Below are 27322 nucleotides of genomic sequence, written 5' to 3'. Positions count from 1 at the left end.
GAATTCGTACCAAAAGGCGGATTATTCTATCTGGGACTCCATTCCAGAACAACTTTGCAGAACTTCGTACCAACATGCCCTGGTTACTTCCGGCTAATGATGAAGGCATGGATTTCTTCAATACTTTGACACTAGGAAACCTCTCTCGACCCCTCGGCGATCCTCGACCCCTCGAACCCTCGACGACCCTAGAACCCTCGACCCCTAGACGGCCCTCTTCTTCCTCTCATGTTCGAGAGGATCGCCGAGGGGTCGGGAGGTTGCCTAGTGTCAAAGGATTCAACAAAACCATGTCTTCATCATTAGGCGAAAGTAACATGTGCATGATGGTACGAAGCTCTTCAAAGTTGTTCTGGAACGGAGTCCCAGATAGGATAATTCGCTTTTTGGTACAAAGTTCAGAAAGAGCCTTCTGAATATCGCTATTTGGAAGGCCTTTCCTGAATTCGTACCAAAAGGCGGATTATTCTATCCGGGACTCCATTCCAGAACAACTTTGTAGAACTTCGTACCAACATGCCCTGGTTACTTCCGGCTAATGATGAAGGCATGGATTTCTTCAATACTTTGACACTAGGAAACCTCTCTCGACCCCTCGGTGATCCTCGACCCCTCGAACCCTCGACGACCCTGGAACCCTCGACCCCTCGAACCCTCGACGACCCTAGACCCCCTCTCGACCCCCTCATGTCGAAGTTATCGGGTAGGGGGTATATCGACAATGACATACCCAATACATGCATACATACATACATACATATCACATGCATCCATACATATATGAACAAAATTAATATCTACTAATTAACAACCTAAATAAAAAAACTAATACATATAGGAAGAAGAAGAAGAAAAAAGAAGAGAAGAAAGAATAGAGGAGAAGACTTCCTCTTCTTCCTCTCCTCTTCTTCTCCCTCTTCTTCTCCCTCTTCTTCCCCTTCTTCCCTCGACCCCCTAAACTAGTTCTCAACCCTCGACCCCCTAAACTAGTTCTCAACCCTCGACCCCCCCCTCATGTCGAAGTTATCAGGGAGGGGGTACCCCCCCTCATGTCAAAGTTATCGGGGAGGGTTATATAGACCCCCCTCCTGTCGAAGTTATCAGGGAGGGGGTACCCCCCTCATGTCAAAGTTATCGGGGAGGGTTATATCGACCCCCCTCCTGTCGAAGTTAACGGGGAGGGGGTATATCGACAATGACATGCATACATGGAAAAAATGCTATCCATCTATACATACATAGCCACATACATATATACATGGAAATAATGCTATGAAAAAAATATGAACAAAAAAATGCTATGAACAAAAAAAATAATACACATAAACAAAAAAAAATATATATGAACAAAAAATGCTCTGAACAAAAAAAATAATACACATATATGAACATCTATACATACATATAGCCACATACATATATACATTATATATACGTACAAAAAAATGAAAAAAAAATGACAAACAGGTGGCGGCGGCTCACAGCAGCGAGGTTGACTAGCGAGGGCGACGGCGGGGGCCGCGAGGGCGTCGGCGAGGGCGGCGGCGAGGGCGTCGGCGAGGGCGGCGGATGGCTCGGGGAGGAGGGCGGCGAGGGCGGCACGGGCTCTAGGAGGAGGGCTGGGGGACGACGGCGAGATCGGGGGCGGCGCGGGCTTGGGGATGTCGGCGAGCTCGAGGGGCGGCGCGGGCTTGGGGACGACGGCGAGCTCCGGGGCGGCGCGGGCTCGAGGGCGGCGCGGGCTCGAGGGCGGCAAGGGCTCGGGGGCGGCGCGGGCTCGAGGAGCGGGCGGCGGCGGCAACGAGGAGCGGGCGGTGACGGCGACGGCGACCTCGGGCGGCGACGGCGAGCACGGGCAGCCTGGCGGCGTCGTCGGGGCGGCGACGGCGAGCACGAGCAGCCTGGCGGCGTCGTCGGGGCGGGATCGAAGAAACTGAACCAAAATTTTCGCATGTGTGGCTTATATAGACGGAGCATTGGTCACGGTTCGTGGCACAAACCGTGACCAATGCCCCCCTTTAGTCCCGGTTGGTGCCACCAACCGAGACCAAAGGCCTCTTTTCAGCTATTTTTAGTGATTTCTTTTTGATTTTAGGTCACAAAAATTATAAACTTTCTGTTAGTGCCATTAGTTTTAAATTTTTGAATAGTTTAAATTTGTATTTTTTAAAATTTGTGTGAATCACTAGTTTATGAATAACTTTACTATAAAAATAGATTTTTTTCTTTTTTGCTATTTATTTTTTATTTATACTTACAATTTAATACTTATAGTTTGATTTTAGGTCACAAAAATTATATTCTTTTTGCTATTGAAGAATATTATAGTTTTATTTTAGTTGATCATAACATAATATTTTAATTGATTGTTTTTATTTTCATAAAAGTTTTGTAGTTCATTCTGTTTGCTATTAATTCATTCTTTGAGCTAAATGACTCTGAAATTGGAAAGCATTTAAAAATGAACTCTGGAAAGGTTGAAAGTTGGCATGGTATCATCATTTCACCCACATAGCATGTTCCAAAAAGTAGAGAGGGTTACGACAAAAACTTGATGCACTTCGTGTACAAAATGGACAATCACTTTCGAAGTATCAAAGTTTCGGACAATAACTGCGCCACATCATTGGCTAGGACGAATGGTTCGTCTGTGTACCCAAGATTGTTTAGATCCACTGTTGTCATACCGTACTGTGGGTCTACCTGTACCCCGCCTCCTGACATATTGATCCATTTGCCTCAACACATAAAACCTTGAACCATAAGACATGAAAGCATTTCAAACGAACTCTGAAAAAGTTGAAAGTTGGGATGGTATCATAATTTCACCCACATAGCATGTGCATGTACAAAACGGACAATGGTAGCATGTTCGTCTGTTACAAATTTGACATGGTATCATCATAATAGTTGCGGGAGAAAGTCTTCACTTTTTCTTCGCTTGTGTCATTTGCTTATTGCGCCGTAACCATGGATAATCTTCATTGTTTATCAGGATGCTTGGGTCAGCCTTGACATTGAAGGGAGGAATTTCATGAAACTTTTCATAATCTTCAGACATGTCTGTCTTGCCGTCCACTCCCAGGATGTCCCTTTTTTCTAAAAGAACTATGTGGCGCTTTGGCTCATCGTATGATGTATTCGCTTCCTTATCTTTTCTTTTTCTCGGTTTGGTAGACATGTCCTTCACATAGATAACCTGTGCCACATCATTGGCTAGGATGAACGGTTCGTCAGTGTACCCAAGATTCTTCAGATCCACTGTTGTCATTCCGTACTGTGGGTCTACCTGTACCCCGCCTCCTAACAGATTGACCCATTTGCACTTAAACAAAGGGACCTTAAAATCAGGTCCGTAGTCAAGTTCCCATATGTCCACTATGTAACCATAATATGTATCCTTTCCGCTCTCGGTTGCTGCATCAAAGCGGACACGCTGTTTTCGTTGGTGCTCTTTTGATCTTGGGCGATCGTGTAAAATGTATTCCCATTTATCTCGTATCCTTTGTAAGTCAATACAGTCAAAGATGGTCCCCTGGACAACAAGTACAACTCATCACAAACAGTGTTGTCACCTCTGAGACGTGTTTCCAACCAACTGTTGAAAGTCCTGATGTGTTCACATGTAATCCAGTCGTCGCACTGCTCCGGGTGTTTGGAGTGCAGACTGTTCTTGTGTTCATCGACATACGGGGTCACCAAGTTAGAGTTCTGTAGAACTGTGTAGTGTGCTTGAGACCAAGAATATCCGTCCCTGCATATTATTGAGTCTCTTCCAAGAGTGTCTTTTCCAGTCAGTCTCCCCTCATACCGCGATTTAGGGAGACCTATCTTGTTAAGGCCAGGAATGAAGTCAATACAAAACCCGATAACATCCTCTGTTTGATGGCCCATGGAGATGCTTCCTTCTAGCCTAGCGCGGTTACGGACATATTTCTTTAGGACTCCCATGAACCTCTCAAAGGGGAACATATTGTGTAGAAATACGGGCCCCAGGATGACAATCTCGTCGACTAGATAAACTAGGACGTGCGTCATGATATTGAAGAAGGATGGTGGGAACACCACCTCGAAACTGACAAGACATTGCGCCACATTACTCCTTAGCCTTGGTACGATTTCTGGATCGATCACCTTCTGAGAGATTGCATTGAGGAATGCACATAGCTTCACAATGGCTAATCGGACGTTTTCCGGTAGAAGCCCCCTCAATGCAACCGGAAGCAGTTGCGTCATAATCACGTGGCAGTCATGAGACTTTAGGTTCAGAAACTTTTTCTCTGGCATATTTATTATTCCCTTTATATTCGACGAGAAGCCAGTCGTGACCTTCATACTGAGCAGGCATTCAAAGAAGATTTCTTTCTCTTCTTTCGTAAGAGCGTAGCTGGCAGGACCTTTATACTGCTTCGGTGGCATGCCGTCTTTTTCGTGCAAACGTTGCAGGTCCTCCCGTGCCTCAGGTGTATCTTTTGTCTTCCCATACACGCCCAAGAAGCCTAGATGGTTCACGCAAAGGTTCTTCGTCACGTGCATCACGTTGATTGAGGAGCGGACCTCTAGGTCTTTCCAGTAGGGTAGGTCCCAAAATATATATTTCTTCTTCCACATGGGTGCGTGTCCCTCAGCGTCATTCGGAACAGCTAGTCCACCGGGACCCTTTCCAAAGATTACGTAGTGTAAATCATTGACCATAGCAAGCACGTGATCACCGGTGCGCATGGCGGGCTTCTTCCGGTGATCTGCCTCGCCTTTGAAATGCTTGCCTTTCTTTCGACATTGATGGTTGGTCGGAAGAAATCGACGATGGCCCAGGTACACATTCTTCCTGCATTTGTCCAGGTATATACTTTCAGTGTCATCTAAACAGTGCGTGCATGCGTGGTATCCTTTGTTTGTCTGTCCTGAAAGGTTACTGAGAGCGGGCCAATCGTTGATGGTCACGAACAGCAACGCCTTAAGGTTAAATTCCTCCTGTCTGTGCTCATCCCACATACGTACACCGTTTTCATTCCACAGCTGTAAAAGTTCTTCAACTAATGGCCTTAGGTACACATCAATTTCGTTGCCGGGTTGCTTAGAGCCTTGGATGAGAACTGGCATCATAATGAACTTCCGCTTCATGCACATCCAAGGAGGAAGGTTATACATACATAGAGTCACGGGCCAGGTGCTGTGATTGCTGCTCTACTCCCCGAAAGGATTAATGCCATCCGCACTTAAAGCAAACCACACATTCCTTGGGTCCTTTGCAAACTCATCCCAGTACTTTCTCTCGATTTTTCTCCACTGCGACCCGTCAGCGGGTGCTCTCAACTTCCCATCTTTCTTTCGGTTCTCACTGTGCCATCGCATCAACTTGGCATGCTCTTCGTTTTTGAACAGACGTTTCAACCATGGTATTATAGGAGCATACCACATCACCTTCGCAGGAACCCTCTTCCTGAGGGGCTCGCCGTCAACATCACCAGGGTCATCTCGTCTGATCTTATACCGCAATGCACCGCATACCGGATATGCGTTCAGATCCTTGTATGCGCCGCGGTAGAGGATGCAGTCATTAGGGCATGCATGTATCTTCTCCACCTCCAATCCTAGAGGGCATACGACCTTGTTTGCTACGTATGTACTGTCGGGCAATTCGTTATCCTTTGGAAGCTTCTTCTTCAATATTTTCAGTAGCTTCTCAAATCCTTTGTCAGCCACAGCATTCTCTGCCTTCCACTGCAGCAATTCCAGTACGGTACCGAGCTTTGTGTTGCCATCTTCGCAATTGGGGTATAACCCTTTTTTGTGATCCTCTAACATGCGATCGAACTTCAGCTTCTCCTTTTGACTAATGCATTGCGTTCTTGTATCGACAATGACCCGGCAGAGATCATCATCATCGGGCACATCGTCTGGTTCCTCTTGATCTTCAGCAGCTTCACCCGTTGCAGCATCATTGGGCACATCGTCTGGTTCCTCTTGATCTTCACCAGCTCCCCCCGTTGCAGCATCATCGTATTCAGGGGGCACATAGTTGTCATCGTACTCTTCTTCTTCGCCGTCTTCCATCATAACCCCTATTTCTCCGTGCCTCGTCCAAACATTATAGTGTGGCATGAAACCCTTGTAAAGCAGGTGGGAGTGAAGGATTTTCCGGTTAGAGTAAGACCTCGTATTCCCACATTCAGTGCATGGACAACACATAAAACCATTCTGCTTGTTTGCCTCAGCCGCATCGAGAAACTCATGCACGTCCTTAATGTACTCGCGGGTGTGTCTGTCACCGTACATCCATTGCCGGTTCATCTACGTGCATTATATATAATTAAGTGTCCAAATTAATAGAAGTTCATCATCACATTAAAACCAAAGTGCATACATAGTTCTCATCTAACAACATATAGCTCTCCAGAGCATCTAATTAATTAAACCATACATTGAAACTATGTAAAACATTTCAATGCGAAAACAAATGCGATCATAATAGCAACCAAGGTAACAATTGATCCAACGGCATAATGATACCAAGCCTCGGTATGAATGGCATATTTTCTAATCTTTCTAATCTTCAAGCGCATTGCATCCATCTTGATCTTGTGATCATCGACGACATCCGCAACATGCAACTCCAATATCATCTTCTCCTCAATTTTTTTTATTTTTTCCTTCAACAAATTGTTTTCTTCTTCAACTAAATTTAACCTCTCGACAATAGGGTCGGTTGGCATTTCCGATTCACATACATCCTAGATAAATAAAATCTATGTCACGTTGGTTGGCATAATTTTCATAAACAATAAATGAACCAATAGTTATAAAGATAATATACATACCACATCCGAATCATAGACAGGACGAGGGCCGACGGGGGCAGATACCAAAACCATCGCACTATATAAGATGCAATAATAAATGTAAGAAAATGATACAAGTATCTATCTAAACATACAAGTAAGAATATTTTTCCTTTCAGAAAGAAGATAAGAACAAGAGGCTCACCACGGTGGTGTCGGTGATGAGATCGGCGCGGGTGATCGACGGCGGTGAAGACGGGGACGGGGCGTGACGGACCGCTAAATCTAGACAAATCTCGAGGAAAATGGAGTTTGGAGGTCGAGCTTCGAGAGGAGAAAGCTTAAGTAGTGTGGCTCGGGCATTCCATCGAACACCTCATGTGCATAGGAGGTGAGCTAGAGCACCACAAAGCCCTCTCCCCCTCGGCCAGAAAAAACAGAGCACTGTGCTCTGCTCCTGCGCGGGGGGTATATATAGGCACCTCATTGGTCCTGGTTGGTGGCATGAACCGGGACTAAAGGGGAGCCTTTGGTCCCGGTTCAAGCCACCAACCGGGACCAATGGTGGTGGGCCAGGAGCGAGGCCCATTGGTCCCGGTTCGTCCCACCAACCGGGACCAAAAAGTCCAGACGAACCGGGACCAATGGCCCACGTGGCCCGGCCGGCCCCCTGGGCTCACGAACCGGGACCAATGCCCACATTGGTCCCGGTTCTAGACTGAACCGGGACTAATGGGCTGACCCGGCCTGAACCAAAGCCCTATTTTCTACTAGTGTTCCTTCTAACTTCTATTTTGACACATATGAAGTTGTAATTTGATCCCTTATGTCATGGAAATGTCAAATTATTTTTGTGAGCTCCCGCAAGAAAAATTATTTTTGTGAGCTGAACCTATGCATTAGTGGTCGCATATGAGTTAGTCAAGAGGCATGCATGTATGCTGGCTGCTAGCATGATTAGCTACAGATAAATCATAGAAAAAATAGATAGATTCAAAAAGTCATCTAGATTTCTTCACCTTATTGTTGTACCATTTAGAAAAATATGGTCTTAGTTATTTTCTTAGTAAACATACCAGGCTATTTCAGTCAGCTGCATGGGTAATTTGCAGCTACAACTTACTTTCATTGAGTCACGTTGAGTAGCCTTATTATGTGGAAGCCAAACGTGTATAGGTAAATAAGCGCATCTTTTTGGGGGCTTTTGGTATCCATGGGTGGGGTAGCATCCCTTATTGTGTGAGAAAATCTCTTTTCTTACCAGTATACATGTTTACCAACGGGGTACCTCCAACACCACCTATGTCTACGACGCCGGCAGATACAACAGGTGTGTCTATGGCACCACATCGAAGAGTTTCTCGTGATCATTAGTTTTGGTGTCAATCAAAACTATACGGTGCTCGAGCAGGAGCCTCAGCAGCCTACACACGATGTACCACAAAACCACACAAGTTGGTTACGAAAAATTCCAAATGAACAAGATCCTCCAAAATTCCTCAAAACAAATACTTTGAATCAAAAGGCATTAAACCAAATATGTAGGTATTCCTATCTCCTCCACTCCTCACTAGAGGGAGGGGGGGTGGAGCTGAACCTCAAGGAGTAGAAGGCAACATGATTTATCCTCTCGCTAGCCAAGAATTCAGTCGTGCCAAGTGGAGCATGGTCAGGGAGTTTTATTAGTAACTTTTGACAGGTGATAACTGCGAACACACACCTTCTCAAAGCCCATACCTTTGTGAGGTCGCTCCCCTTTAGGTTTTTCTTGCAAGCTCTCTTCCGAATATGTCGTAGAAAACATTACTACTCTCTTTTACAAGTCACTAGTATGGATTAGTTTCTTTTTGATAAAAGACATGAGGAATACATTAGCTAGTGCATCAGTAAGGGAAAGGGACACATGCCAATGCAATTGCCATACCAAGCTTTGAAAACCATGATAGTCACCCGACACTAGAAACGGGATCTAGTAACCACCAGTATGGATTGACACGTGTCTTTGGATCCACTAGAGGGTACCGTAGAAGTCTTCTTGCGTAGAGTTTTCAATCATTGTTACTTTTTTTTCAATCACTGTTACATAGTAGATAGATATGTTGATAACTTAATGGTCAAGTCTTTAAGCTCTCGTACAACTAGTTTAGATGCCACGCACATCCGTTTACTTCCTCAGTGCATGAATTTAATTTCTGTTACCATGGAATCTTCATGTTGCTACAAAAAGATTCATGGTGGTCGACACATAATTGGATGCAGTCTTGTCGTAAAACATCACTATCAATCATTCCATGCAATTTTATGAAAAACTATTGTTCATGTGGTGTGTGTGTGTTTTACTGATCTTGATTAAATGTATTATCTAGATCTGTAGACATAGCAGTAGAAAATTAGAAAGCACCCCTTCACATTTGAACCAATAGGAAATGAGAAAGGATGGCCAAGTAGTGTGAAAGTGAGCGATCCTAACTTTACAACTTTAGTACTTTATTGTAAATTTCTAATGTAATACCCGTATAAGGAAAGCTACATGGTGCCCTTTTGGTAGAAAAAAAAAGAGAGGAAGTGCTACCGGGGTGCTAACACCTGGCCGGCCTGTTAACGTGGAAGCTTCCAGAGTTTTTAATTAGCGGTATGGTGTAGCACGTTTGATAATTAGCACGGAGTAGTTGTGTAACTATATTAGTATGCGACTAGTTTATGACTCTTCCCTTTAGTTTAGATGCTTGAGTTGTTGGAGCTCACATGTTACTCCCTTTGTCCAAAAAAGCTTGTACCAAGTTTGTTCCTTAAATGGATGTATCTAGCACTAATTTGGTGCTAGATACATCCATTTGAGAGACAAGCTTTTTCGGACGGAGGGAGTACTAATTAGTTTTTGTAATGCACTATTCAGAACTAACTTTGCGTTGTTTAAGTACTAGCTGGGTAGGCGCAATGGGCTGTAGAGTATACTATATGGTGTTCACTGCCTTATCCAGTCCTATATATGTGGCACTAGCTACCCTTGGAGCAATATGTTCTCCAGTTCTTGTAGCTAGCGCTGGCAGATCTACCCGGCATACTCCTTGGAAGCTCCCTTCGCTTAAGAGCACCCGGTGATCTCCAAAGCAAGAGGTATGCATTTTTATTTTTTGTGGGGTAAGAAGTATGCATGTTATACGTACCCATGCACTATCCTCGTTTCTGAAATGAATTGTGGTTTATAGCCATATATAGAGGGCTATAAACATTCTTGCTGTTATCCGTCGGTGTATAATATGCCAAAGATGAGATATACACTTCTCAGTCATCCGCTAATTAGGCTAATAGGAAGGGTCACCATAATCCTTAACATGCTTTTACAGGAGAAAACCAGAGTTTTAAATACATCTAATGTTTGTGTATTCCTCGCAAAAAAATTATAAAAGGTTGATGTTTATCGCAGACAACATGTCTTTCAAAGAAGCGGACAGAGCAAACGAACTGGAGATAGTGTTAGGACACAATGGAGTTGAAGATCCATCGCAACAACAGTTGCAAGAGATCATCACTGCTGACAGTCATAGTCTGCAGAAGTCAATTGATGAGCTGGTGAAGACGATGAAAGAAGCCAATCGCAGTCGCAGTATGTCCACCCAAAAGGAGCAGAAGGATTTTCGTAACTGGTTATTGCTTCTCTCATCACTGGCAGCCACCATCACCTTCGCCGCGGGCCTCAGCCCACCCGGTGGTTTTTGGTCTGAAGACGACATGGCAAACACATACATCGCTGGTACCTCAGTTATGCGCGACAAATTTCCCACAAGGTACCTGCTATTTCACTGCAGCAACACGATTGCCTTCTTCGCATCATTGGCGGTCATTGGATTGCTTGCCAAAAATATCAAAATCAAGAATCGTTTTTTCTTAACACTCGTAGCGATTTCTTTTTTGAGCTTGTGCGGTAGCTACATCACCGGCACATGGGTTGACCTCACTCTAGGGATTTACACCATTTCTGTGTTTGTAGCTGTGATTTGCTACATGTCGATAATTTGGGTTATAGCTCGGGTTTGTAATATCTATACTGGTAAGAAAGGAGATATCCTCACACCAACCTGCATGACTGCTGCCTGCAAACTTAATCGTGTCTAGCAAACAATGATTGACGTCTGTGTTGTATTGATATGCCCAAGAGGCAATTAATGGTATGCACTTTTACATTTTTACATTTTGCTACTCATTTCCTTGTAATTCCTATTTTGATACATATGAAGTTGTAATTTGATTCCTTGTGTCATGGAAATGTCAAATTATTTCTGTGAGCTGAACCTATGCATTGGTGGTCGCATATGAGTTAGTCAAAATGCGTGCATGCATGTATGCTGGCTGCTAGCATGATTAGCTACAGATAAATCATAGAAAAAAGATAGATTCAGGATGTCATCTGGATATCTTCACTGTATTGTTGTGTCATTTGGAAAAGGATGGTCCGATTTATTTTCTTAGTAAACATACCAGGCCTTTTTGTCCAGCTATGCTTGTATAATTTGTAGCCACAACTTACTTGTCACATTGAGCAGCCTTCTTATGTGGAAGCCAAACGCGTGTAGGTAAATAAATACACATTTTTTAGGGGTCTTGATATCCACCATCACCTTCGCCACACACACCCATTTAATTGGCTTGTTAATGCTGTCTGGAGCCACCTCATGCACGGATAAACAACTTTGGGTTAACTTATCAAATTGTTTGAGACCGTACGCTAATGGGTGGAGTAAACTATAGCAAGATAGCGTATTTGGGTCGTTCATTGCCTTCTACATTTATGGCACTCATGTTGAGCTGCTAGCTAGTTAGGTAGCCCCTTTGAGTTCCGTTCTCATCTTTTCTCTACCAACTTCACACTCCACGAGGTACGCAGTCTCTCTCTCTCTCTCTCTCTCTCTCTCTCTCTCTACATGATTCTATCTTCATTTGCGGAATGGATACTAACTTATAAATAGGTTGATTGTGATGAAATTACACAAGTTGCATATCTTTGCTCGTAAGCAGCCAGAAAGTGATTGACTAAATCAATACTCCGTAGAAGCCTGCCAGGTCCTCTCACATGCTTCGAATTCCCAATAGGTGATCCAGCTAACGATCTGGCTAGATTTGTACGAGTAAGGATTCGGCCCGTCACTGCTAGCAAGCACCCTTTTCTTTTCACAATAATCATAGCCTATAGTTTAAAAAAGCAGTTGTGAAGACTCAAAATCTATAGTTGATGTAGTTATTGAAATACGCATACGGCCCTGGCCAGGCTCCATGGAAGCTTGTTTTAGAAGAAGAAGAGTGAAAAAACTGAAAAATGTTTTTGAATTATAAAAAATTCTGAATTTATTTTGGTGTGTGTGTAGATGCTCATTATGTGCTTGTTAGGATTTTATGAGAGCGTGTGTTTATTCCCGAGCTACATAAAAAGACAAATATATGATCTATGATAAATAATACTCCCTCTGTACCACAATACTTCTCGCCAGGGGCGGAGCTACAGGGTGGTCAGGGTGGGCCGCGGCCCACCCTGGAATTTTGGATCAGCCTATATATCTATGGATCTCTAACTGGGCCAGAGGAAAAAATGGCCCAATAACACTTATCTGTTGAACGCAACCAGGCCCTCACGTCGAGCAGAACCAGCCGCGGAGCCTCGCCCCGACGCCCTCACACAGCCGTGCCCTGTCGTCCTGCCCCTGCCTCGCCATCGTCGGTCGCCGCCTCCGTTCGCCGCTCCTCCCTCCTGTGGTCCTGCCTCTCCCTCCTGCGGTCCCGGTGCTTGGATCCAGTCGCGCCCATAGCATCCCACCTCCCTGCCGGCTGCCGCCCTGTGCCCTTGCGGGTTGCGGCTCTGCTCCCGGCCGCTGCCCTGCGCCCTTGCGGGTTGCGGCTCTGCTCTCGGCCGCTGCAAGTGAACGGCTGCCATGGCACTGCCCAGTCGGCGTCCTAGCCTTTCCAGGCCTCCAGCATAGAGCTGGTGGTCGCCCGATTTGACGTATCCAACTCAGAGCTCGCCCGCTACCCTCATTCCCCAATTTTAATTTGTGGTTTCTTCTTTAATTTAGGGTTTCTACCAGTACATGAACCGATCAATGTTGCACATCATTTTGTGTTAAATTGTGTCATTGTGATAGGTAGAAAAGAAATTATTATTGCATAATATTGAAGAATCAAGAGGACATGGGGCATTGCTTCTCTTTTCAATAGACATGCTTTGAAGATAGAGAAGAAGAATCCGCCGGATATGATCGAAGAACAAACCAAAGAACTTCTCAAGGTATGTACTATGGTCCATGTAATATGCACTATGTAGACTTGTTTGTCCAAAACAGAGATTTAATTGAAAATTTTAGTGTGTTTGTAAGACCAGATTGATCTATGTCTATGTGATATTGGTAATTAGTTATAGTGATCACATGTCATATTTCTTATCAATTTTTTTTTGCGGCGGACCACCCTGTTCTCAAATGCTAGCTCCGCCACTGCTTCTCGCTGGAGGAACTTGTATCGGTTTTCCCCAACTACAAGTATTTAGGTACAGAGGGAGTATATGTACTATTTCTACTATAGATCTGCAATTTTTTTTGTATGACGCCCACATGTTGCAGAGAACATTCTGCATGTAAATGTGGTGGCTTTAAAAATGAATTTAGAACATCTAAATATATTCTTTTACGTTTAGAAATGGATCCCGGGAGTCAAAAGACCCAACTTGTGTAGAGGTTCTTTTTGCAGAGAAATAGTTGCCATAGTGATATTACGGAAAGGTGTGGCTGCACTTGGATGTAGTACACCCGAATTTTCGAAAAACTGACAAAACATGTATCAAACGTGATCCAAAAATTCTGATTTTTTGTGATATCCAACATGAACAAATGTTTTAGAGACATGCCAAATTTCATCCACAAATAACATTCGAAGAGCTCTCACCAAAAATAACAAAATCACATGTCAATGTTTTCTGCATTTTTTAGTACACGATTTTGTCTTTTCTGTCGAGAGCTCATTGCATGTTATTTGTGGATGAAAAGTTTGCAGCAACCTAAAAAATTATCATGATCCATGTCACAAAATTTCTGAATTTTTTTATCAAGTTTGATATTGATTTTTTTGGTTTCTTGTAAACTCGGGTGTAGTACGAGTATGATATTAGTAGGAAACTGAGACCACGATCATTTAGCTCTTATTGTGATGTGCCTTTACTATAGCTTTTCTATAACAATATAAAACACACAAATTGTGTTTGGTCCAACCAATTAAGATCCTTCAAAATAAAATTGTTCTAATGGATAAATTAGAACTTTGTAGACTTAATTGCAAACCTAATTGCAATATGATGAAGCTGATTGATGTTTGTTGTCGCAGAGAATATGTTTGAAGCAGACAAAGCAAACAGGGTGGGGATCTCGTCAGGAGATTCCTCGCAGCCTCAGCCACAAGAGATCATCACCGTTGACAATCAACGCCCACACATGTCGGTTGATGATTTGCTCAAGGCAATAAAAGGAGCCAACGGCATGCCGGTGTTGTTCGTCCCCTCCAGCGACGGCCGGCTGGCGGCAGTAGCCATGGACGGCCTCCATCAGAATCTGGTGCCCACCTACTCCATTTCCGAAAAGAAGAACCAACAGGATTTCCGGGCCTGGCTGCTGCTCCTCACGTCACTGGTCGCTACCGTCACCTTCACCGCAGGGCTCGCCCCGCCCGGCGGCTTCTGGGACGCCGACGACAGGGCAAACAGGCACATCGCCGACACCTCGATCATGCGCGATAAGTTCCCCCGCATGTACTTGGTCTTCTACTACAGCAACACCACCGCTTTCTTCACGTCCCTGATGATCATCGGCATGCTCGCCAAGAACGTGTACAACAAGGAGACCGTAGTCCTAAAGAACCGTTTCTTCGTAGCCCTTGTCGGCCTCTGCTTCATGACCTTGGGGACTAGCTACATCACCGGCACCTGGGTCAGCCCCAGGGGAGGGGTCTACAACATCGTCATGTTTGTGGTAGTCATTTGCTACATGACCATGCACTGGGTTCTGGACTTCATAGTCTGGATGCAACGCCGTGCTACATGAAGTGAAAGATCCATCCCCGGAACCATCGGTTTGTTGCTATGAGTGAGCTATATGTAAGAACAAAATTTTGTTATCAGACACCGGCTTGTATCCGTAAATCCCTGTCCTGGTTTTGCTGCACATGCTCCTATTTTGACACCATGGAGTTGTAATTTGATGCATCCGATCCTTCAGCCAGCAAAGCACTGCATTGGGGGCGTATACTCAGCAGTCCTGGCTCACAAATCAGACATCCGCAACAAGAGTTAATTTAAGGGAAAGTAGTGGTTGCACCCACCTTCGGTGCAGCTTCTTGTTTTATTAACGTATCTTTGTTTGTAGATCTCGAGAGCATCAATATCTCCTATCGGCACTTGGACTACTCCATGGATAATGGTGGATTAAACGGGCTGGCACAAGCTCCACAAATAGAAAAGTCATGGCCTCCCTTATGATGCTTGTCACTTGGAGAATTTGGAATGAGAAAAATGCTACAGTTTTTCGCCATAAAAGTGCTCCACTGCCAATCATGCCAAACATCATCAAGGTGGAGGCGAGGCTTTGGGTCGCCGCGGGTTCCAAAAAACTATTGGTTGTTTTATCAGGAGAGTAGTCTTGTATGTTGTAAAGGGGGTGGTTGTAACAAAACTGAAAGGAATTAAAATATGCAATACGGCAGCAAGCATAAGCCACCTTCTTTTTGCTCGTTGCTCCTACTGGAAGCAAATGCCAACAGTGCACGGGAATTGAATCAAATTCGGAAAGTTTATGCAGCATGTTCAGGGCAAGTTATTCACAAAGAAAAATCAGCCATCCCTTTCAGCAAAAATACGAAGAGAAAGGACAAGGAGGAGCTGATGAATCAACTAAACATTGTCATTGAAAGTTTCTCTGGAAAAATATTTGGCCTTACCATGTTACATTGGTAAATCAAAATCCAAAGCGTTTGAATATATCAAGGAGAAAATATGGAGGAAAATACAAGGTTGGAAAGAAAAAATTACTCGTCAAAGTTCTTATCAAGGTTGTAGCACAAGTGATCACCGTTTATGCAATAGCATGCTTTGACCTCACTAAACCCCTCTGTGATGATATCAGTTCAATGATTGGGAGGTTTTGGTGGAGCCAAATGGACAAAGTGAATAAAGTTCACTAGGTTGGATGGGACATATTAACAAAACCGAAAAAAAATTTGATGATTGGGGTTCAGAGACCTATACTCCTTTAACCGGGTCATATTGGGAAAGAAAGCGTAAAGAATATTACAAAACCCATCAAACATGTGCGATAAATTATGTTAGCCAAATACTTCCCAAACCAACATGTGTTACAAGCATAACCAAGAAAAGGCATCTCATGCTGCTAGAGAAGCATTCTAAAGGGAGTCCAAATGCTAAAAAATAGAATTATATGAAGAATAGGAGATGAAAGCATGATTAATATATGGTCAGACGTTGGTTACACAGGGGAACATCCAGGAGTGTAACATTGCAGCAAGGCAACAACATCGTCACAAAAGTTTCAGAGTTAATTGACCCAGTATTAGGATCATGGGATATTCGACGACTCCAACAGACTTTTAATGAAGATGTTAACATTATCCTTGACATACTAGTTTAAAGCAAAATAAAGAAAAAATATCTCTGTTGAGCTTGTGTTACTACCGCCGCATTAAATATATCTAGCTACCATTGAGTATATCACAATTAATATACTATTTGTATGCATCTTTGTCTTTCTCTGACATTGATCATTGGTACGATATTATTTATCTGTCAATTTTACATAAGAACAATTGAACCAAATATTAAAAAAATGATCAGCATGTTATAAAATTTTGTTTATTAGGCCCAAATAAAATGTACTATTTGTCGACCCAGAAACTCCTTTTTGTAAGCCAAATTTGATCCTAATAAATGTTCACCATGTTGTAACATTTTTCTGTTCTTTTACCAAAAGGAACTTAGTAATATTTATTCGTAGAACTCAATAAAGTGTAATTTTTTCATGGATCACAAGATCGAGTCAATGGTTCTGGATGTTTATTGCACACTAGGAAATTCTCATGTAGTTGAGAATTAACAAAATTGTACTCTGATTTGAAAACCTATTAAATCCACAATATGCAAACTATTCAATAGTTATAGTTTCAATATGTTAGAGAATGGTGGGAATTGTTTCAACCTTATTGATAAAAAGTGACAAACATCCAGTAAATAACATATTTAATCTAGATTATCTAAAGTAATGGTTTCTATATACTTCCAATCCATAAAGATCATAGACGAAGTTATGAAACATCCAACTCTAGAATCTCTTCGATGATGACAAATTTACTATGGAATTCTCTAAATTAATCATGTCTAGATATTTCTATTCCATGAATATTCTACATCCAAAATGTAGAACATCCAAGTCTAGAATCTTCTATAATCCTAGGGTTCTTCTTCAAATTATGTCATCATTGTTCTTGTTTTCTTCTAGAGCTCTTTTCTCAAACATATTTATCATGTCTAATACTCCAAAACCTTCTAGAAGCCTTTCGCAACTTTCTTAGTATTTTCTGGAACATTTCAAGTGTGCACTGACATGGGTGATGGCCTTTGGTATTTACTTGGGTGATGCATCATCTTCCCGTTAGTGTTATTAAATTTTTAGGCCTTGCCGTTCCGCGCTTTCTTATTTTTTTTGTGCCATGGAGACTCTCCTACTGCCATGCTCCATCTTCGTACCTGTATTTCTGCAGGCCATAGAGTACTACATATGTTGTAGAGCTACTGATTGATCCGGTCACAAAATCACATATTCTTCTTACTCATCAAAATCAAAGAGAGAGGAGAGAGGAGAGGTTGCCCATAATCTCTTCTCCCTCACCAGCTTTGACAAATCCACCACCGCCATGGTAACTCTCTCCCTCTTGCTTTCTTTTCCGCCCCCCCCCCCCCCACCCCACCCCACCCCAACCTTCAAGAAATGACGAATTCAAACTATCTTGAGGCCCTCGCGAGTTATACACCATGGGCTTTTAGTGGGCGACGACACATCCATCACACGACCCAAATTAATGTGAGCGTTTATGTCCTCAAATGCTATTTAACTCCCTTTTCGAGCGCACATGTTATATCTCGCTTATAGCGAGAATAACATACGTCTTGCTGGAGATTTTACCCCCAACATGTAGCTACTGGGCTGGCCCCTTTTCATCTTTTTTTCTCGTTCCCTGGTTTTGATCGAGTTCTCTTGTTCCGCTCCCTGGGTTTCATTCGCTAGGGTTTTTTTTCTTCACTGGTTTACTCGGTTTTTTATTTTTCTTCTTTTTTCACAGGTTTTTCCCTCAGTTTTCATTGGTTTTCTGTTCTTTTCTTATTTTCCTTTGTTTTTTTCACTTTTTATTTTTTTTCCTTTCACAGATTTTATTGTTTTCTCTTTGCTTTTCCTTTTTAGCTTTTGTTCTTTGGTTTTCTTCGTTTAGTTCTTGGTTTTAACAAGGTTTTTTGGGTTTTATTCATTTTATTAGGTTTTTTCCTCTTTTTTCTTTTTTTCTTTCTTAGTTTTCTTTATTTATTTCTTTGTTTTCATTGTTTTTTCTTTGTTTTTGTCTCTTTCTTTTGGTTTTCATTCTACAATTTTCGTATACATCAAGAAAATGTTTCTAATATAAATTTAACATTTTTCAAATAAAAATTTAACATTTTTTAATACATGGCCAACATTTTTTCAGTACGCATTCTTAACATTTTTAAAATTCTTGATTAACATTTTCCAAATAGAAAATAAAAAAAATACATGGTCAACATTTTTTCTATACACATTTTAAACATTTTCAAATGCTTGATTAACCTGTTTCAAACACAATGTTAGCATTTTTAATACATGGTCAACAGTTTTTCTAAAGCTTGATTAGTAGTTTTTTCAAATTCAATACTAAAATTTCTATAATATATGGTCAACATTTTTTCTATATATATTTATAAAAATGCATGTTATTTTGTTGAAGTACAAGTATAACATTTTTTTAATAATACAAGATTAACTTTTCTAAATACATGGTCAACATTTCTCTATACACACTGAAAAATTTCCAAATGCTTCATTAACATTTTGCAAATACTTGTTTAACATTTTTTTCAAATGCTTTATTAACATTTAAAAATATATGATCAACTTTTCACACATATTGCATATTTTTCGTATATATGAGAAACATTTTCTCTATACACATTTAACATATTTTCAATGCTTGATTAACCATTTTGTTTTACATGATCAACTTTTCACACACATTGTATAGTTTTTGCATGCATTTTCGCATACATTTGAAAAAAATCTCTACACACATTTAACATTTTTCAGATGCTTGATTAAGAATGTTTTTCAAATGTTTTATGTAAAGTGTTTTTAATATATTTATTTAGAATATTTGGAAGTATAAACGAAAGTAAAAATAGTAATAAGATATGAGGCCCATATAGGTCCTGTCGAGAGTCTCCGGCTTCGGCTTCGTTAGGCCCATATGGAGATCCGGACGTAAGAAGCTTCGCGAGGCCCATATGCGCCCCGGGGGGCACGGTAAGAAGAGCCGAGCAGAGAGGCTGCCTCCTCTGTCTGTCTGTCCGCTCTGCTCCGCTCGCCTCTTTCTTTCTTCGCCGGCAAGAAGAAGAAGACGCGCTCCCTCCCCCTCCGTCGCCGGCCGACACGCCATGGCCGCCGGCCGGTTTCTGCCGCTGGCGGGCCGCCGCATCATCGCGGCCCTGTCCCAGCCGTCCGCCCCCTCTTCCCGCGGTGAGCCCCGGCTTCCTCCCCTCCCCCTTCTTGGTCCCCGCCGCTTAAATCCGATCGCTTGTCCTCGGATCGATTGGCCAGGATACCGCAGCACCCGGCGTCCCGGTGGCTGGGATTGTAGGTGTTTTTCTGATTTGATGCTGAGAGCCCCCGCCGTGAATGGTTGTGTCGCGGGATTTGATTCGATTGGGATTTATCTAGGTCGTGTGGGTTGTAGGCGCTGGTGGGAGTTGAAATCTTTGTGTATGATTCCAGCACTGTGTGTACAAATTTAATCTAATTAGGACAGGCCATGCTTTCTTTTCTTTACGCTATGTTATAAAATGATTTGATGGCTTAGGATGCTGTAAACGCAGGCGGCCGACAATCATACTCATAGTCTCACTCAGTTCATGTTTCTCTGTGGAGAATGAATTCTTAGTTGCTGCAAGATTGGCAAATAAATAGCTCAAGCGTTTATCGTTTCATCATATGTATGTATGCATCTCAGCTGTTTGCACTCCTGCAACACCACTGAGCTCATAGCCAACTGAAGCTGAAGCATGTTTTCTCCATGGGGAAATTCACAGTTCCTGCAAAGACTGGCAAATAAGCTGAAACATTCTTTCTTAAATTTCATTTTATCATGTGTGTGTCAGATGTTTTTACTTCTGCGACGCGAGTGAGCTAACGGCCAACCGGATACTCTTTGTCATTGCAGGAATTTTCTTCCCTTCTACTGCGACCGCAGGCTTGAGGTCCCTCCAAACGATCATCGAAGCGAGCAGCAATGTGTCAAATGAGCGTCGCCATGACCTGGAGGATCACAAGACCGGCACCCCGCCGCCGCCAGCTTCGGTCCCTGCGGCAGCGGAGTCGAGCTTCAAGGTCAGAGACGCGTCGACCCTGAAGATCTCTCCGAGGCACGACATGGCGATGATCTTCACGTGCAAGGTCTGCGAGACGAGGTCCGTGAAGATGGCCAGCCGGGACTCGTACGACAACGGGGTGGTGGTCGCCCGCTGTGGGGGCTGCAACAACCTGCACCTGATGGCGGACAGGCTCGGCTGGTTTGGCCAGCCGGGGAGCATCGAGGACTTCCTGGCGGATCAGGGGCAGGACGTGAAGAAAGGCGACACGGATACTCTCAGCTTCACCCTGGAGGACCTGGCCGGGTCTCAGGTCAAATCCAAGGAACCTTCTGGTGAAAATTAGGCCTTACTGTAATATCTTGGCCTTCTGGTCCAGCAGCAGCTATAATAAAACTGTCACCTCCTTACCGAAACATTGCGAGTTATTCGCTCAGTTTCATGGCTTCTCAAGTGGAGTACAAGCTGCTAAGTTCTAGATTAAAGCTGCAATAGTGAAGTGAATTTTCTGTAGTGGGCTACCCACACTCTAGTATTTTGTGCTTTATCCTTTCTTGTCCAAGCATGTTTTTCCGAGAGAAGAGAACAAAGATATTAAGATGTGACCTTCTGAACCTCTAGTTTAACTGGAATATTGCGTCATTTTTTTTATGTGCAAGTATGATGATGAATGGTTGCCGCTGAATAGAGCTACAAATCCTGACCATGTAGTACAGTACAGCCAGAAACAATTTGACATTTGCACCTCAAATGTTACACCGACTGAAGGCGACAAGTGAAGTGTTCCTCTGACATGTGCTATCATCAGCTAATCTGAAATGGATAACGCCTCTACATAAAAATTAGGGCATTCCTGACCAGCTGCCTGCTGCTACTCAACATCCTGCTCTTTACATCTTCACAACAACAAAAAGGTAAATCTGTTCTTATGTACACCTCATGCATGCTGTGAAAGACAGAAAGCTCTAACAATTGTACATTTTTCTGTTACGCAGAGAAAGAAAGAAGCGATGAACCGATCAGCTGTATCTATTGACAGAGGGGTCAGTGCTTCTGGAATACTACCATGCAGAAGAAGGCTATGCAGCGGAAGATCACCCCGTTGGCCACGAGGACCCATAAACAGAGACTCCTGTTGCTGATGTCGTAGCCGTTACTTTGCAGAGAGCCGCACCGTGTTATCAACCACACCCCGGTGTAGCTGCAACCACGAACAAGCAATCGGGTGTTTGGTCAAAGACAATTTTACTTGCGAGCTCATTTATGTCAGGGAGGAATTTGATGGGAGGCATACGCACTTGTGAGCGTTGGCGATCACGAATGCCTCCAGAGCCCACTTTGTGTAGCAAAGATCAGCTATGATAGTGTCCTTCTGCTGAGTTGCTATCAAGGTGAGAACGACTGGGAGCAGTGCAGACCACTGCAAACAAAAGCATGTAGCATGAGCAATGATGAGCAATCTACAAGGGAGTGTCAAGAGCTTTTTTTTGATTTCATGGTCATCAAAATACAATTGAGGAATGGAAGCATGTTTGAGTACCAGTTGTGCGGAGCCTGGCTGGAAGAAGATGGCGAGGGTGTAGCCGATGCCCGTGACGCAGTACACAAGCGCAACGATGACGACATAGTTCTCCCAGATGGACGACCTGGGGTTGTTGAAGAAGTAGAACATGGAGAGGTAGACGATGGGCTTGACGATGGTGTTGAAGTGGTCGATGGTGTCCTTGGCCAGGAAGTAGGCCAGCGAGCTCATCCCCGAGGCCCTTTCCCTCCAGTAGTATATCTTGTCCAGGGCGAAGGATCTTAGGGCTCCGATTTTGCAAAGCAGGGCTGCGTCATGCACGCAGCTTGGCATGAGTGAACCTCGAGAAGTGGTCAGCTAGATATGCAGATTCGGGGAGAAAGAGAAGGCAGGCCAGACTTACAGACGGCGATGACAGTGTAAGTGTACCCAAGCGCTCCAAACGTTTCGTCGCTCACTTTGGCCAGCGTCCCCAGGCATATCCCAGCGAGGCAGAGTATCAGGTAGTCGACAGCCAGTATCCTTGCTTCCCGGAGCCTCTGCTTGCCAACCCTGAATGAATGAAGACATAAACACCGAGATGAGCTGGAGAAGAACTCCCCAGGAAATGACATGTTCAATACACAGATGACGGAGACCTTACCTTCCCAGGAAGTACCTGTACTGCCTAAGGATGCCGGGGGTGTTGCGGTTTGACAGATCTAAGGTTGACTTGTTATAGTCAAACTCATCCTTCTTCTGCATGATGGTGTCCTTGATATTGGCCCACATTTCTGATAGAAAGGATGGGCTTGCGTCCGCGCCAGGAGAAGAAGGGTCTGCGCCTCCTCTGGACGAAGATTCAGACCCGGAGGTGCTCCGCAGCATGTCCCGTGGAACGTCATAGCCGTTGTGCAGCATCCATCTGAGCGGCAGGTCCTTAACGGTTACGCCCGCGCTCATGTTTGGCTTCACGATGCCCTCCAAGATGTCAATGTAGTAGTCGGGTGGGTTCACGCGATCCGGCACGACAATGCCCAGCCCCGAGAAGTATTCTTCCACCTTCTTCACTGGACCGTGGTAGACGGTCATCCCCCCTTTGGCGAGAAGTATCAAGTCATCAAACATTCTGTACAGCGTGTAGCTGAGACGGCAAAGGGCTTTGTTTTAGTCAGGGAGAATTGCTGCAGGCGATGAGGCAAACATATAATACCGTTCTGCATTTGAGGTTGGAAGCAAACCTAGGCTGATGAACAACCATGGAGATGTTGACGCCTTCGAGAGCTTCCCGGCGAAGGGCGCGGAGAAGAAGCAGGGAGGATGCACTATCCAAACCTGAAGTTGGCTCATCCAAGATCAACACCGAAGGTTCCATGACCATTTCTACACCGACGTTGACTCTCTTGCGCTGGCCACCGGAGATGCCGCGCTGCTCCACCGTCCCGACCAAAGAATCTCGAACTGGCTGCAGCCCCAAAGACTCAATGACCCTCTCCACGACGAGGACCTTTTCGGCTTTCGACATGTCTGCTGCAAGCCTGAGATTCAACAAACATACAGTAAGTTAGTTCACTTGTGTAAACTGAAAAGGTAGATGGCCAACTCTACTTGGGCAAATACCTGCATCTTGCATTGAACCAGAGATTTTCTTCAACGGTTAGGTTGCCATGGACAATGTCATCTTGGGGAACAAAGCCGATAATCCTCTTGTACGCACGGATCGGCTCAACTTTACCATTGATGAGCACCAAGCCTGATGTGTCACAACCAGTTGCCTTGCCGGCGACAGCACTCAGAAATGTGGTCTTGCCAGCACCAGATGGGCCCATGACGGCAGCTACGCGGCCAGGCATGAGCTTTCCTGTCACGGACCTCAAGATCTTCTTCTTGCTCCCGGTCAACGTCAAAGTTAGGTCCTTGAACGCGACCTCAATGGGCATTCTCGAACCGACTTCGTGCTCTTTGGCCATGCTTACCACACCAGACAAACTCATGTTGTTATCGTTCTCCTCCATCTCCTGTTGAATTGCCTTTTCCTTCTCGATTTGACCGTATGCATACTTGAAAATCTGGCTCCGGCTGTGCATCTGCTTCCCTTTGGGCATCTTCTTGCCGGTCTTATCTCCTATTTCCATTTGGAATCCTTCGGGCCCGTCTGGGTTCTCTTCAAGGGAGCTTATCATGTCGGGGAGGTTGCTCTTTTTTCCAGCCCCATCCGTTCCAACTGAAGGCATCATGCCTTTCGATGACATCCCCCCTGGCTGTCCCGGCTTCTGCTTGCGCGAGAAGGTGCGAGACAGTTGTGACTGAAGGCCAGTGCTAGCCTTCTTGGCGAGATCTCTAGCTGTTTTCCACCTCTCACGAGCCTGCGCCGTCTCTTTCGCATACCTTGCAGCAGCCTCTCGAGATTTTGCTTGCTTTTTCTCACGGTTGGTTAGAAGTTGGCCAGAGAAATTGTAGATGATCAGAAGGACTAGACAAGAGGCAATCTGCGGAGCCGCACAAAAGAACAGAAGACAAGTGTCAGTTCGACCAAAGCAGCTGCGGCTTCCAAAAGGACAATAACCATGATATCGATTCGCTTAGTGGCATTACCACTAGCAACATGCCAAAGATCGTAATGTCCTGATTAACAGAGTTGGGCGGACATGCGCTCTTCTTGTAGCATCCTGCAGGGAAGAAGAAGAAGAAGAAGAAGGCCACATTCAGGACGCGCACGGGTCAAGAAGACTGCGGAGGGTATGGATTCCAACTCCTCTGCAATGAGAAGTGGTCGAGCTTACTGGTTTGCGAAGTCGATCCCTTCCTGCAGTAATACCTGCAAAAGCACACCTGATTCTCTCAGCATCTGAACAGATAAACACCCGAGCAATCGACCACAAGAAGAGCATGCCCACTAAATATACCACTGGTGCAGGGTATATGATTACGAACAATGGTTGTCATGGAACTACAACTTGAAACATCAGATAGATAGGATTACCCACTACTACAAGGGAGCTTCTGGGTCGTGCTCGGGCAGTAGAATCCAGCCGGGCAGAAAACGTCGTCGGTGCTCATCACATCTGCCCAATTGTCAGCACTTCCACATGTGTGGTTTGGGTTCCCAGCAGGCGGTTGGTAATTGTACCTGAAATGCATCTTCAGCATTAAGTTATGATGAAACTGTGGAAATTTAGAAGTTCCGAGGGCAGACGACTTACGGGTCGCAGATCCCCGTAGTCTTGTTTAGGGTGGACAGTGGGCAGTATGCTCCAAGAGGGCAAGCTGCACATGACAGAATTTCCTCCCAATCAAAAAATTAGATAACAATTCCTTTCTGTTTGCATTTGAGTTGGCATAACTGCATATATCCTGAAACATTCATTTCGCTTCTTTCTGATCAACTCAGAAATGGGAAATTCTTTTTCTCAGCTGTGATGTTGGCATGGGTTGATGAGTGCTAACTTACGTATCATGCAGGTGAGGGCATGGGGGCAGAAGAAGCCGGGGCAGCAGGCCTGGCAGTCGTCGGCGCGGTAGGGGATGTCCTTGGCGTCCTGGAGGTCGACCTTCTGCTCGCCGGCGCTGCAGGCCCAGCCGGGCTCGCAGCCGTCGATCCAGGAGGAGAGGTTGCAGTTCTTGTTGGGCCTGACGTAGCTCTTCTCCCACCTGGTCTCCTCCCCGCTCTCGATCAGGCTGTTGAAGTAGAACTTCATCTCCGCCGCCGTGCACACCCGCTGGTGCAGGTCACCTGCCGCAGAGAACCATGATCTAGATCTTGAAAGGCGGCATCGTTGTTGATCGAATTGAAAATGATTTGCAAGGAAATGACAACGGTTCAAAATGCTACCATGCAGAAGGTACTAAGAATGCGGATGTGCCTTTGTTTTTTACCATTGGTCTGCTTCATGCAGTTGTTGAGGAAGGAGGTGTCCTTGGTGAAGTTGAAGGCCGCGTCCCACTCCGAGTCCCTGCGTAATCGGAATCCGAATCGGAGATCACCACACGAGATGGATCGATCCATCCCACGGGAAAAACGGAGAAGAAGAAGAAGGAGAATGGACATGCACGTACGTGTCCTTGATGCAGTAGCCGAGCTGACTGCGGATGGAGCGGGCGAAGGTGGCGGTGAGGCCCTTGAGGCGCTTGTTGACGATCTCGGCGACGACGGGGTTGCCGACGAGGCCCTTGCCCCCGGCGGCCGAGGCGGCGCCGCCCCCGACCCCGTCCCCGCCGTAGTCGTCGTCGATGGCGTGCTCCTCGAAGGAGAGCCGCGGGACGGCGGCGGCGTGCTCCTGGAAGGAGGAGAGGCGCGGGACGACGTTGTAGGCGGGGCTGCCGATGGCGATGGCGCGCGCGGCGGCGGCCGAGGTGAGGAGGAGCAGCGCGGCGGCGAGCTGCTGCCCCGCCACTCGGGCCATGGGTTGGGCGGACGGGCGGAGGGAGGACGCTCGGTGGGGCTGCAGGGTCGGCGCCTTGGGGCCTAGGTGGTAGGCATTGGTGGTGGCTGGCATTGGGAGGCCTCTCGGCTGGCTGGCTGGGATGGGAGGAGGAGGAGCTCGCGGGGCGGTGGTGGTGGAGAGCAGAAATAGGAAGGGAGCAGAGGGTGGTCGGGAGTGAGGGCAGACGGGCCATGGGCCACGCGCCTCCTTCATCTGATCAACTGGACCTGCCTTCCTTCCACTGGCCCTTTCGGCCTTTTTACCAATGGGTGTATGTTTGAGATGCTTGCCGCTCATTCAGAGCAGTAACGTTTTTGTATTTTGTAGCATACAAACAACATTTTGCATTCTGATGGACCCAGTATCCCAATCACTACAAGCTACATGCTACCACCAAATCACTACAAGCTACCGCCGCATGGGGCCCCATGTGGCAGCCCCCACGACGTTCGCAACACTTCAAAAATGGCTCATGAAAGATATTGTAGCCAAGGGTGCAAATGCATCACACATAGACTCGTAAATTTGATGCTCTTATGAACATTTTCCTCAACATGTGAACATTTTTTTAAGTCTTATGAACATTTTTCTAAATGGTATGGACATTTTTTTATGTAATAAACGTTCAAAAAAATATATGCGCTATTTTTTTACATTTGCATTAACATTTTTAAGTGTTATGAACATTTTTTTTCCTAAATGCAATGAATGTATTTTTATATGTCATGAACGTTTCTAAAAATGATATGAATATTTTTTACATTATTTCAAGTTTTTTTAAATATCATCAACAATTGTTTAAACCTGTGAACATTTTTGTTAAATGGTACGAATATTTTTTAGAATGTGAAGAACATTTTTTAAATGTCATGAACATTTTATTCAACATGCATGAACACATTTAGAAGCTGCGTGAACAATTTTACAA

The 27322-nt window shown here is 44.7% G+C and overlaps 3 protein-coding genes across 3 annotated transcripts; 2 read left to right on the top strand and 1 right to left on the bottom strand.

Annotated features, from left to right (window-relative positions):
- The first annotated feature begins 12432 nt into the window (after positions 1-12432).
- On the top strand, positions 12433-15091 carry LOC125513045 (uncharacterized). Its single transcript, XM_048678085.2, has 2 exons — positions 12433-13059; positions 14148-15091. Exon 2 carries the CDS (start codon positions 14153-14155, stop codon positions 14858-14860), a length of 708 nt encoding a protein of 235 aa, XP_048534042.1. The 5' UTR covers positions 12433-13059; positions 14148-14152; the 3' UTR covers positions 14861-15091.
- Positions 15092-19421: 4330 nt separating this feature from the next.
- Positions 19422-21120, top strand: ZR3 (Zim17-type zinc finger protein). The gene is made up of 2 exons (XM_048680975.2): positions 19422-19621; positions 20322-21120. The coding sequence occupies exons 1-2, from the start codon at positions 19540-19542 to the stop codon at positions 20813-20815; spliced, it is 576 nt and encodes a 191-aa protein (XP_048536932.2). The 5' UTR covers positions 19422-19539; the 3' UTR covers positions 20816-21120.
- A 163-nt stretch (positions 21121-21283) lies between these two features.
- Positions 21284-26820, bottom strand: LOC125515488 (ABC transporter G family member 28-like). The gene is made up of 14 exons (XM_048680974.2): positions 26027-26820; positions 25847-25923; positions 25422-25703; positions 25174-25237; positions 24954-25100; positions 24754-24788; positions 24566-24639; positions 23591-24459; positions 23212-23508; positions 22635-23114; positions 22395-22543; positions 22010-22299; positions 21768-21889; positions 21284-21670 (listed from the first exon to the last, which is right to left on the bottom strand). The coding sequence occupies exons 1-14, from the start codon at positions 26689-26691 to the stop codon at positions 21514-21516; spliced, it is 3708 nt and encodes a 1235-aa protein (XP_048536931.2). The 5' UTR covers positions 26692-26820; the 3' UTR covers positions 21284-21513.
- Between the last annotated feature and the right edge of the window lie 502 nt (positions 26821-27322).

The sequence above is a fragment of the Triticum urartu genome, chromosome 6A (assembly GCF_056163025.1).
Source record: "Triticum urartu cultivar PI428250 chromosome 6A, HENAU_Tu73, whole genome shotgun sequence".
NCBI lineage: Eukaryota > Viridiplantae > Streptophyta > Magnoliopsida > Poales > Poaceae > Triticum > Triticum urartu.
This window is presented reverse-complemented; position numbering and strand designations above follow the sequence as displayed.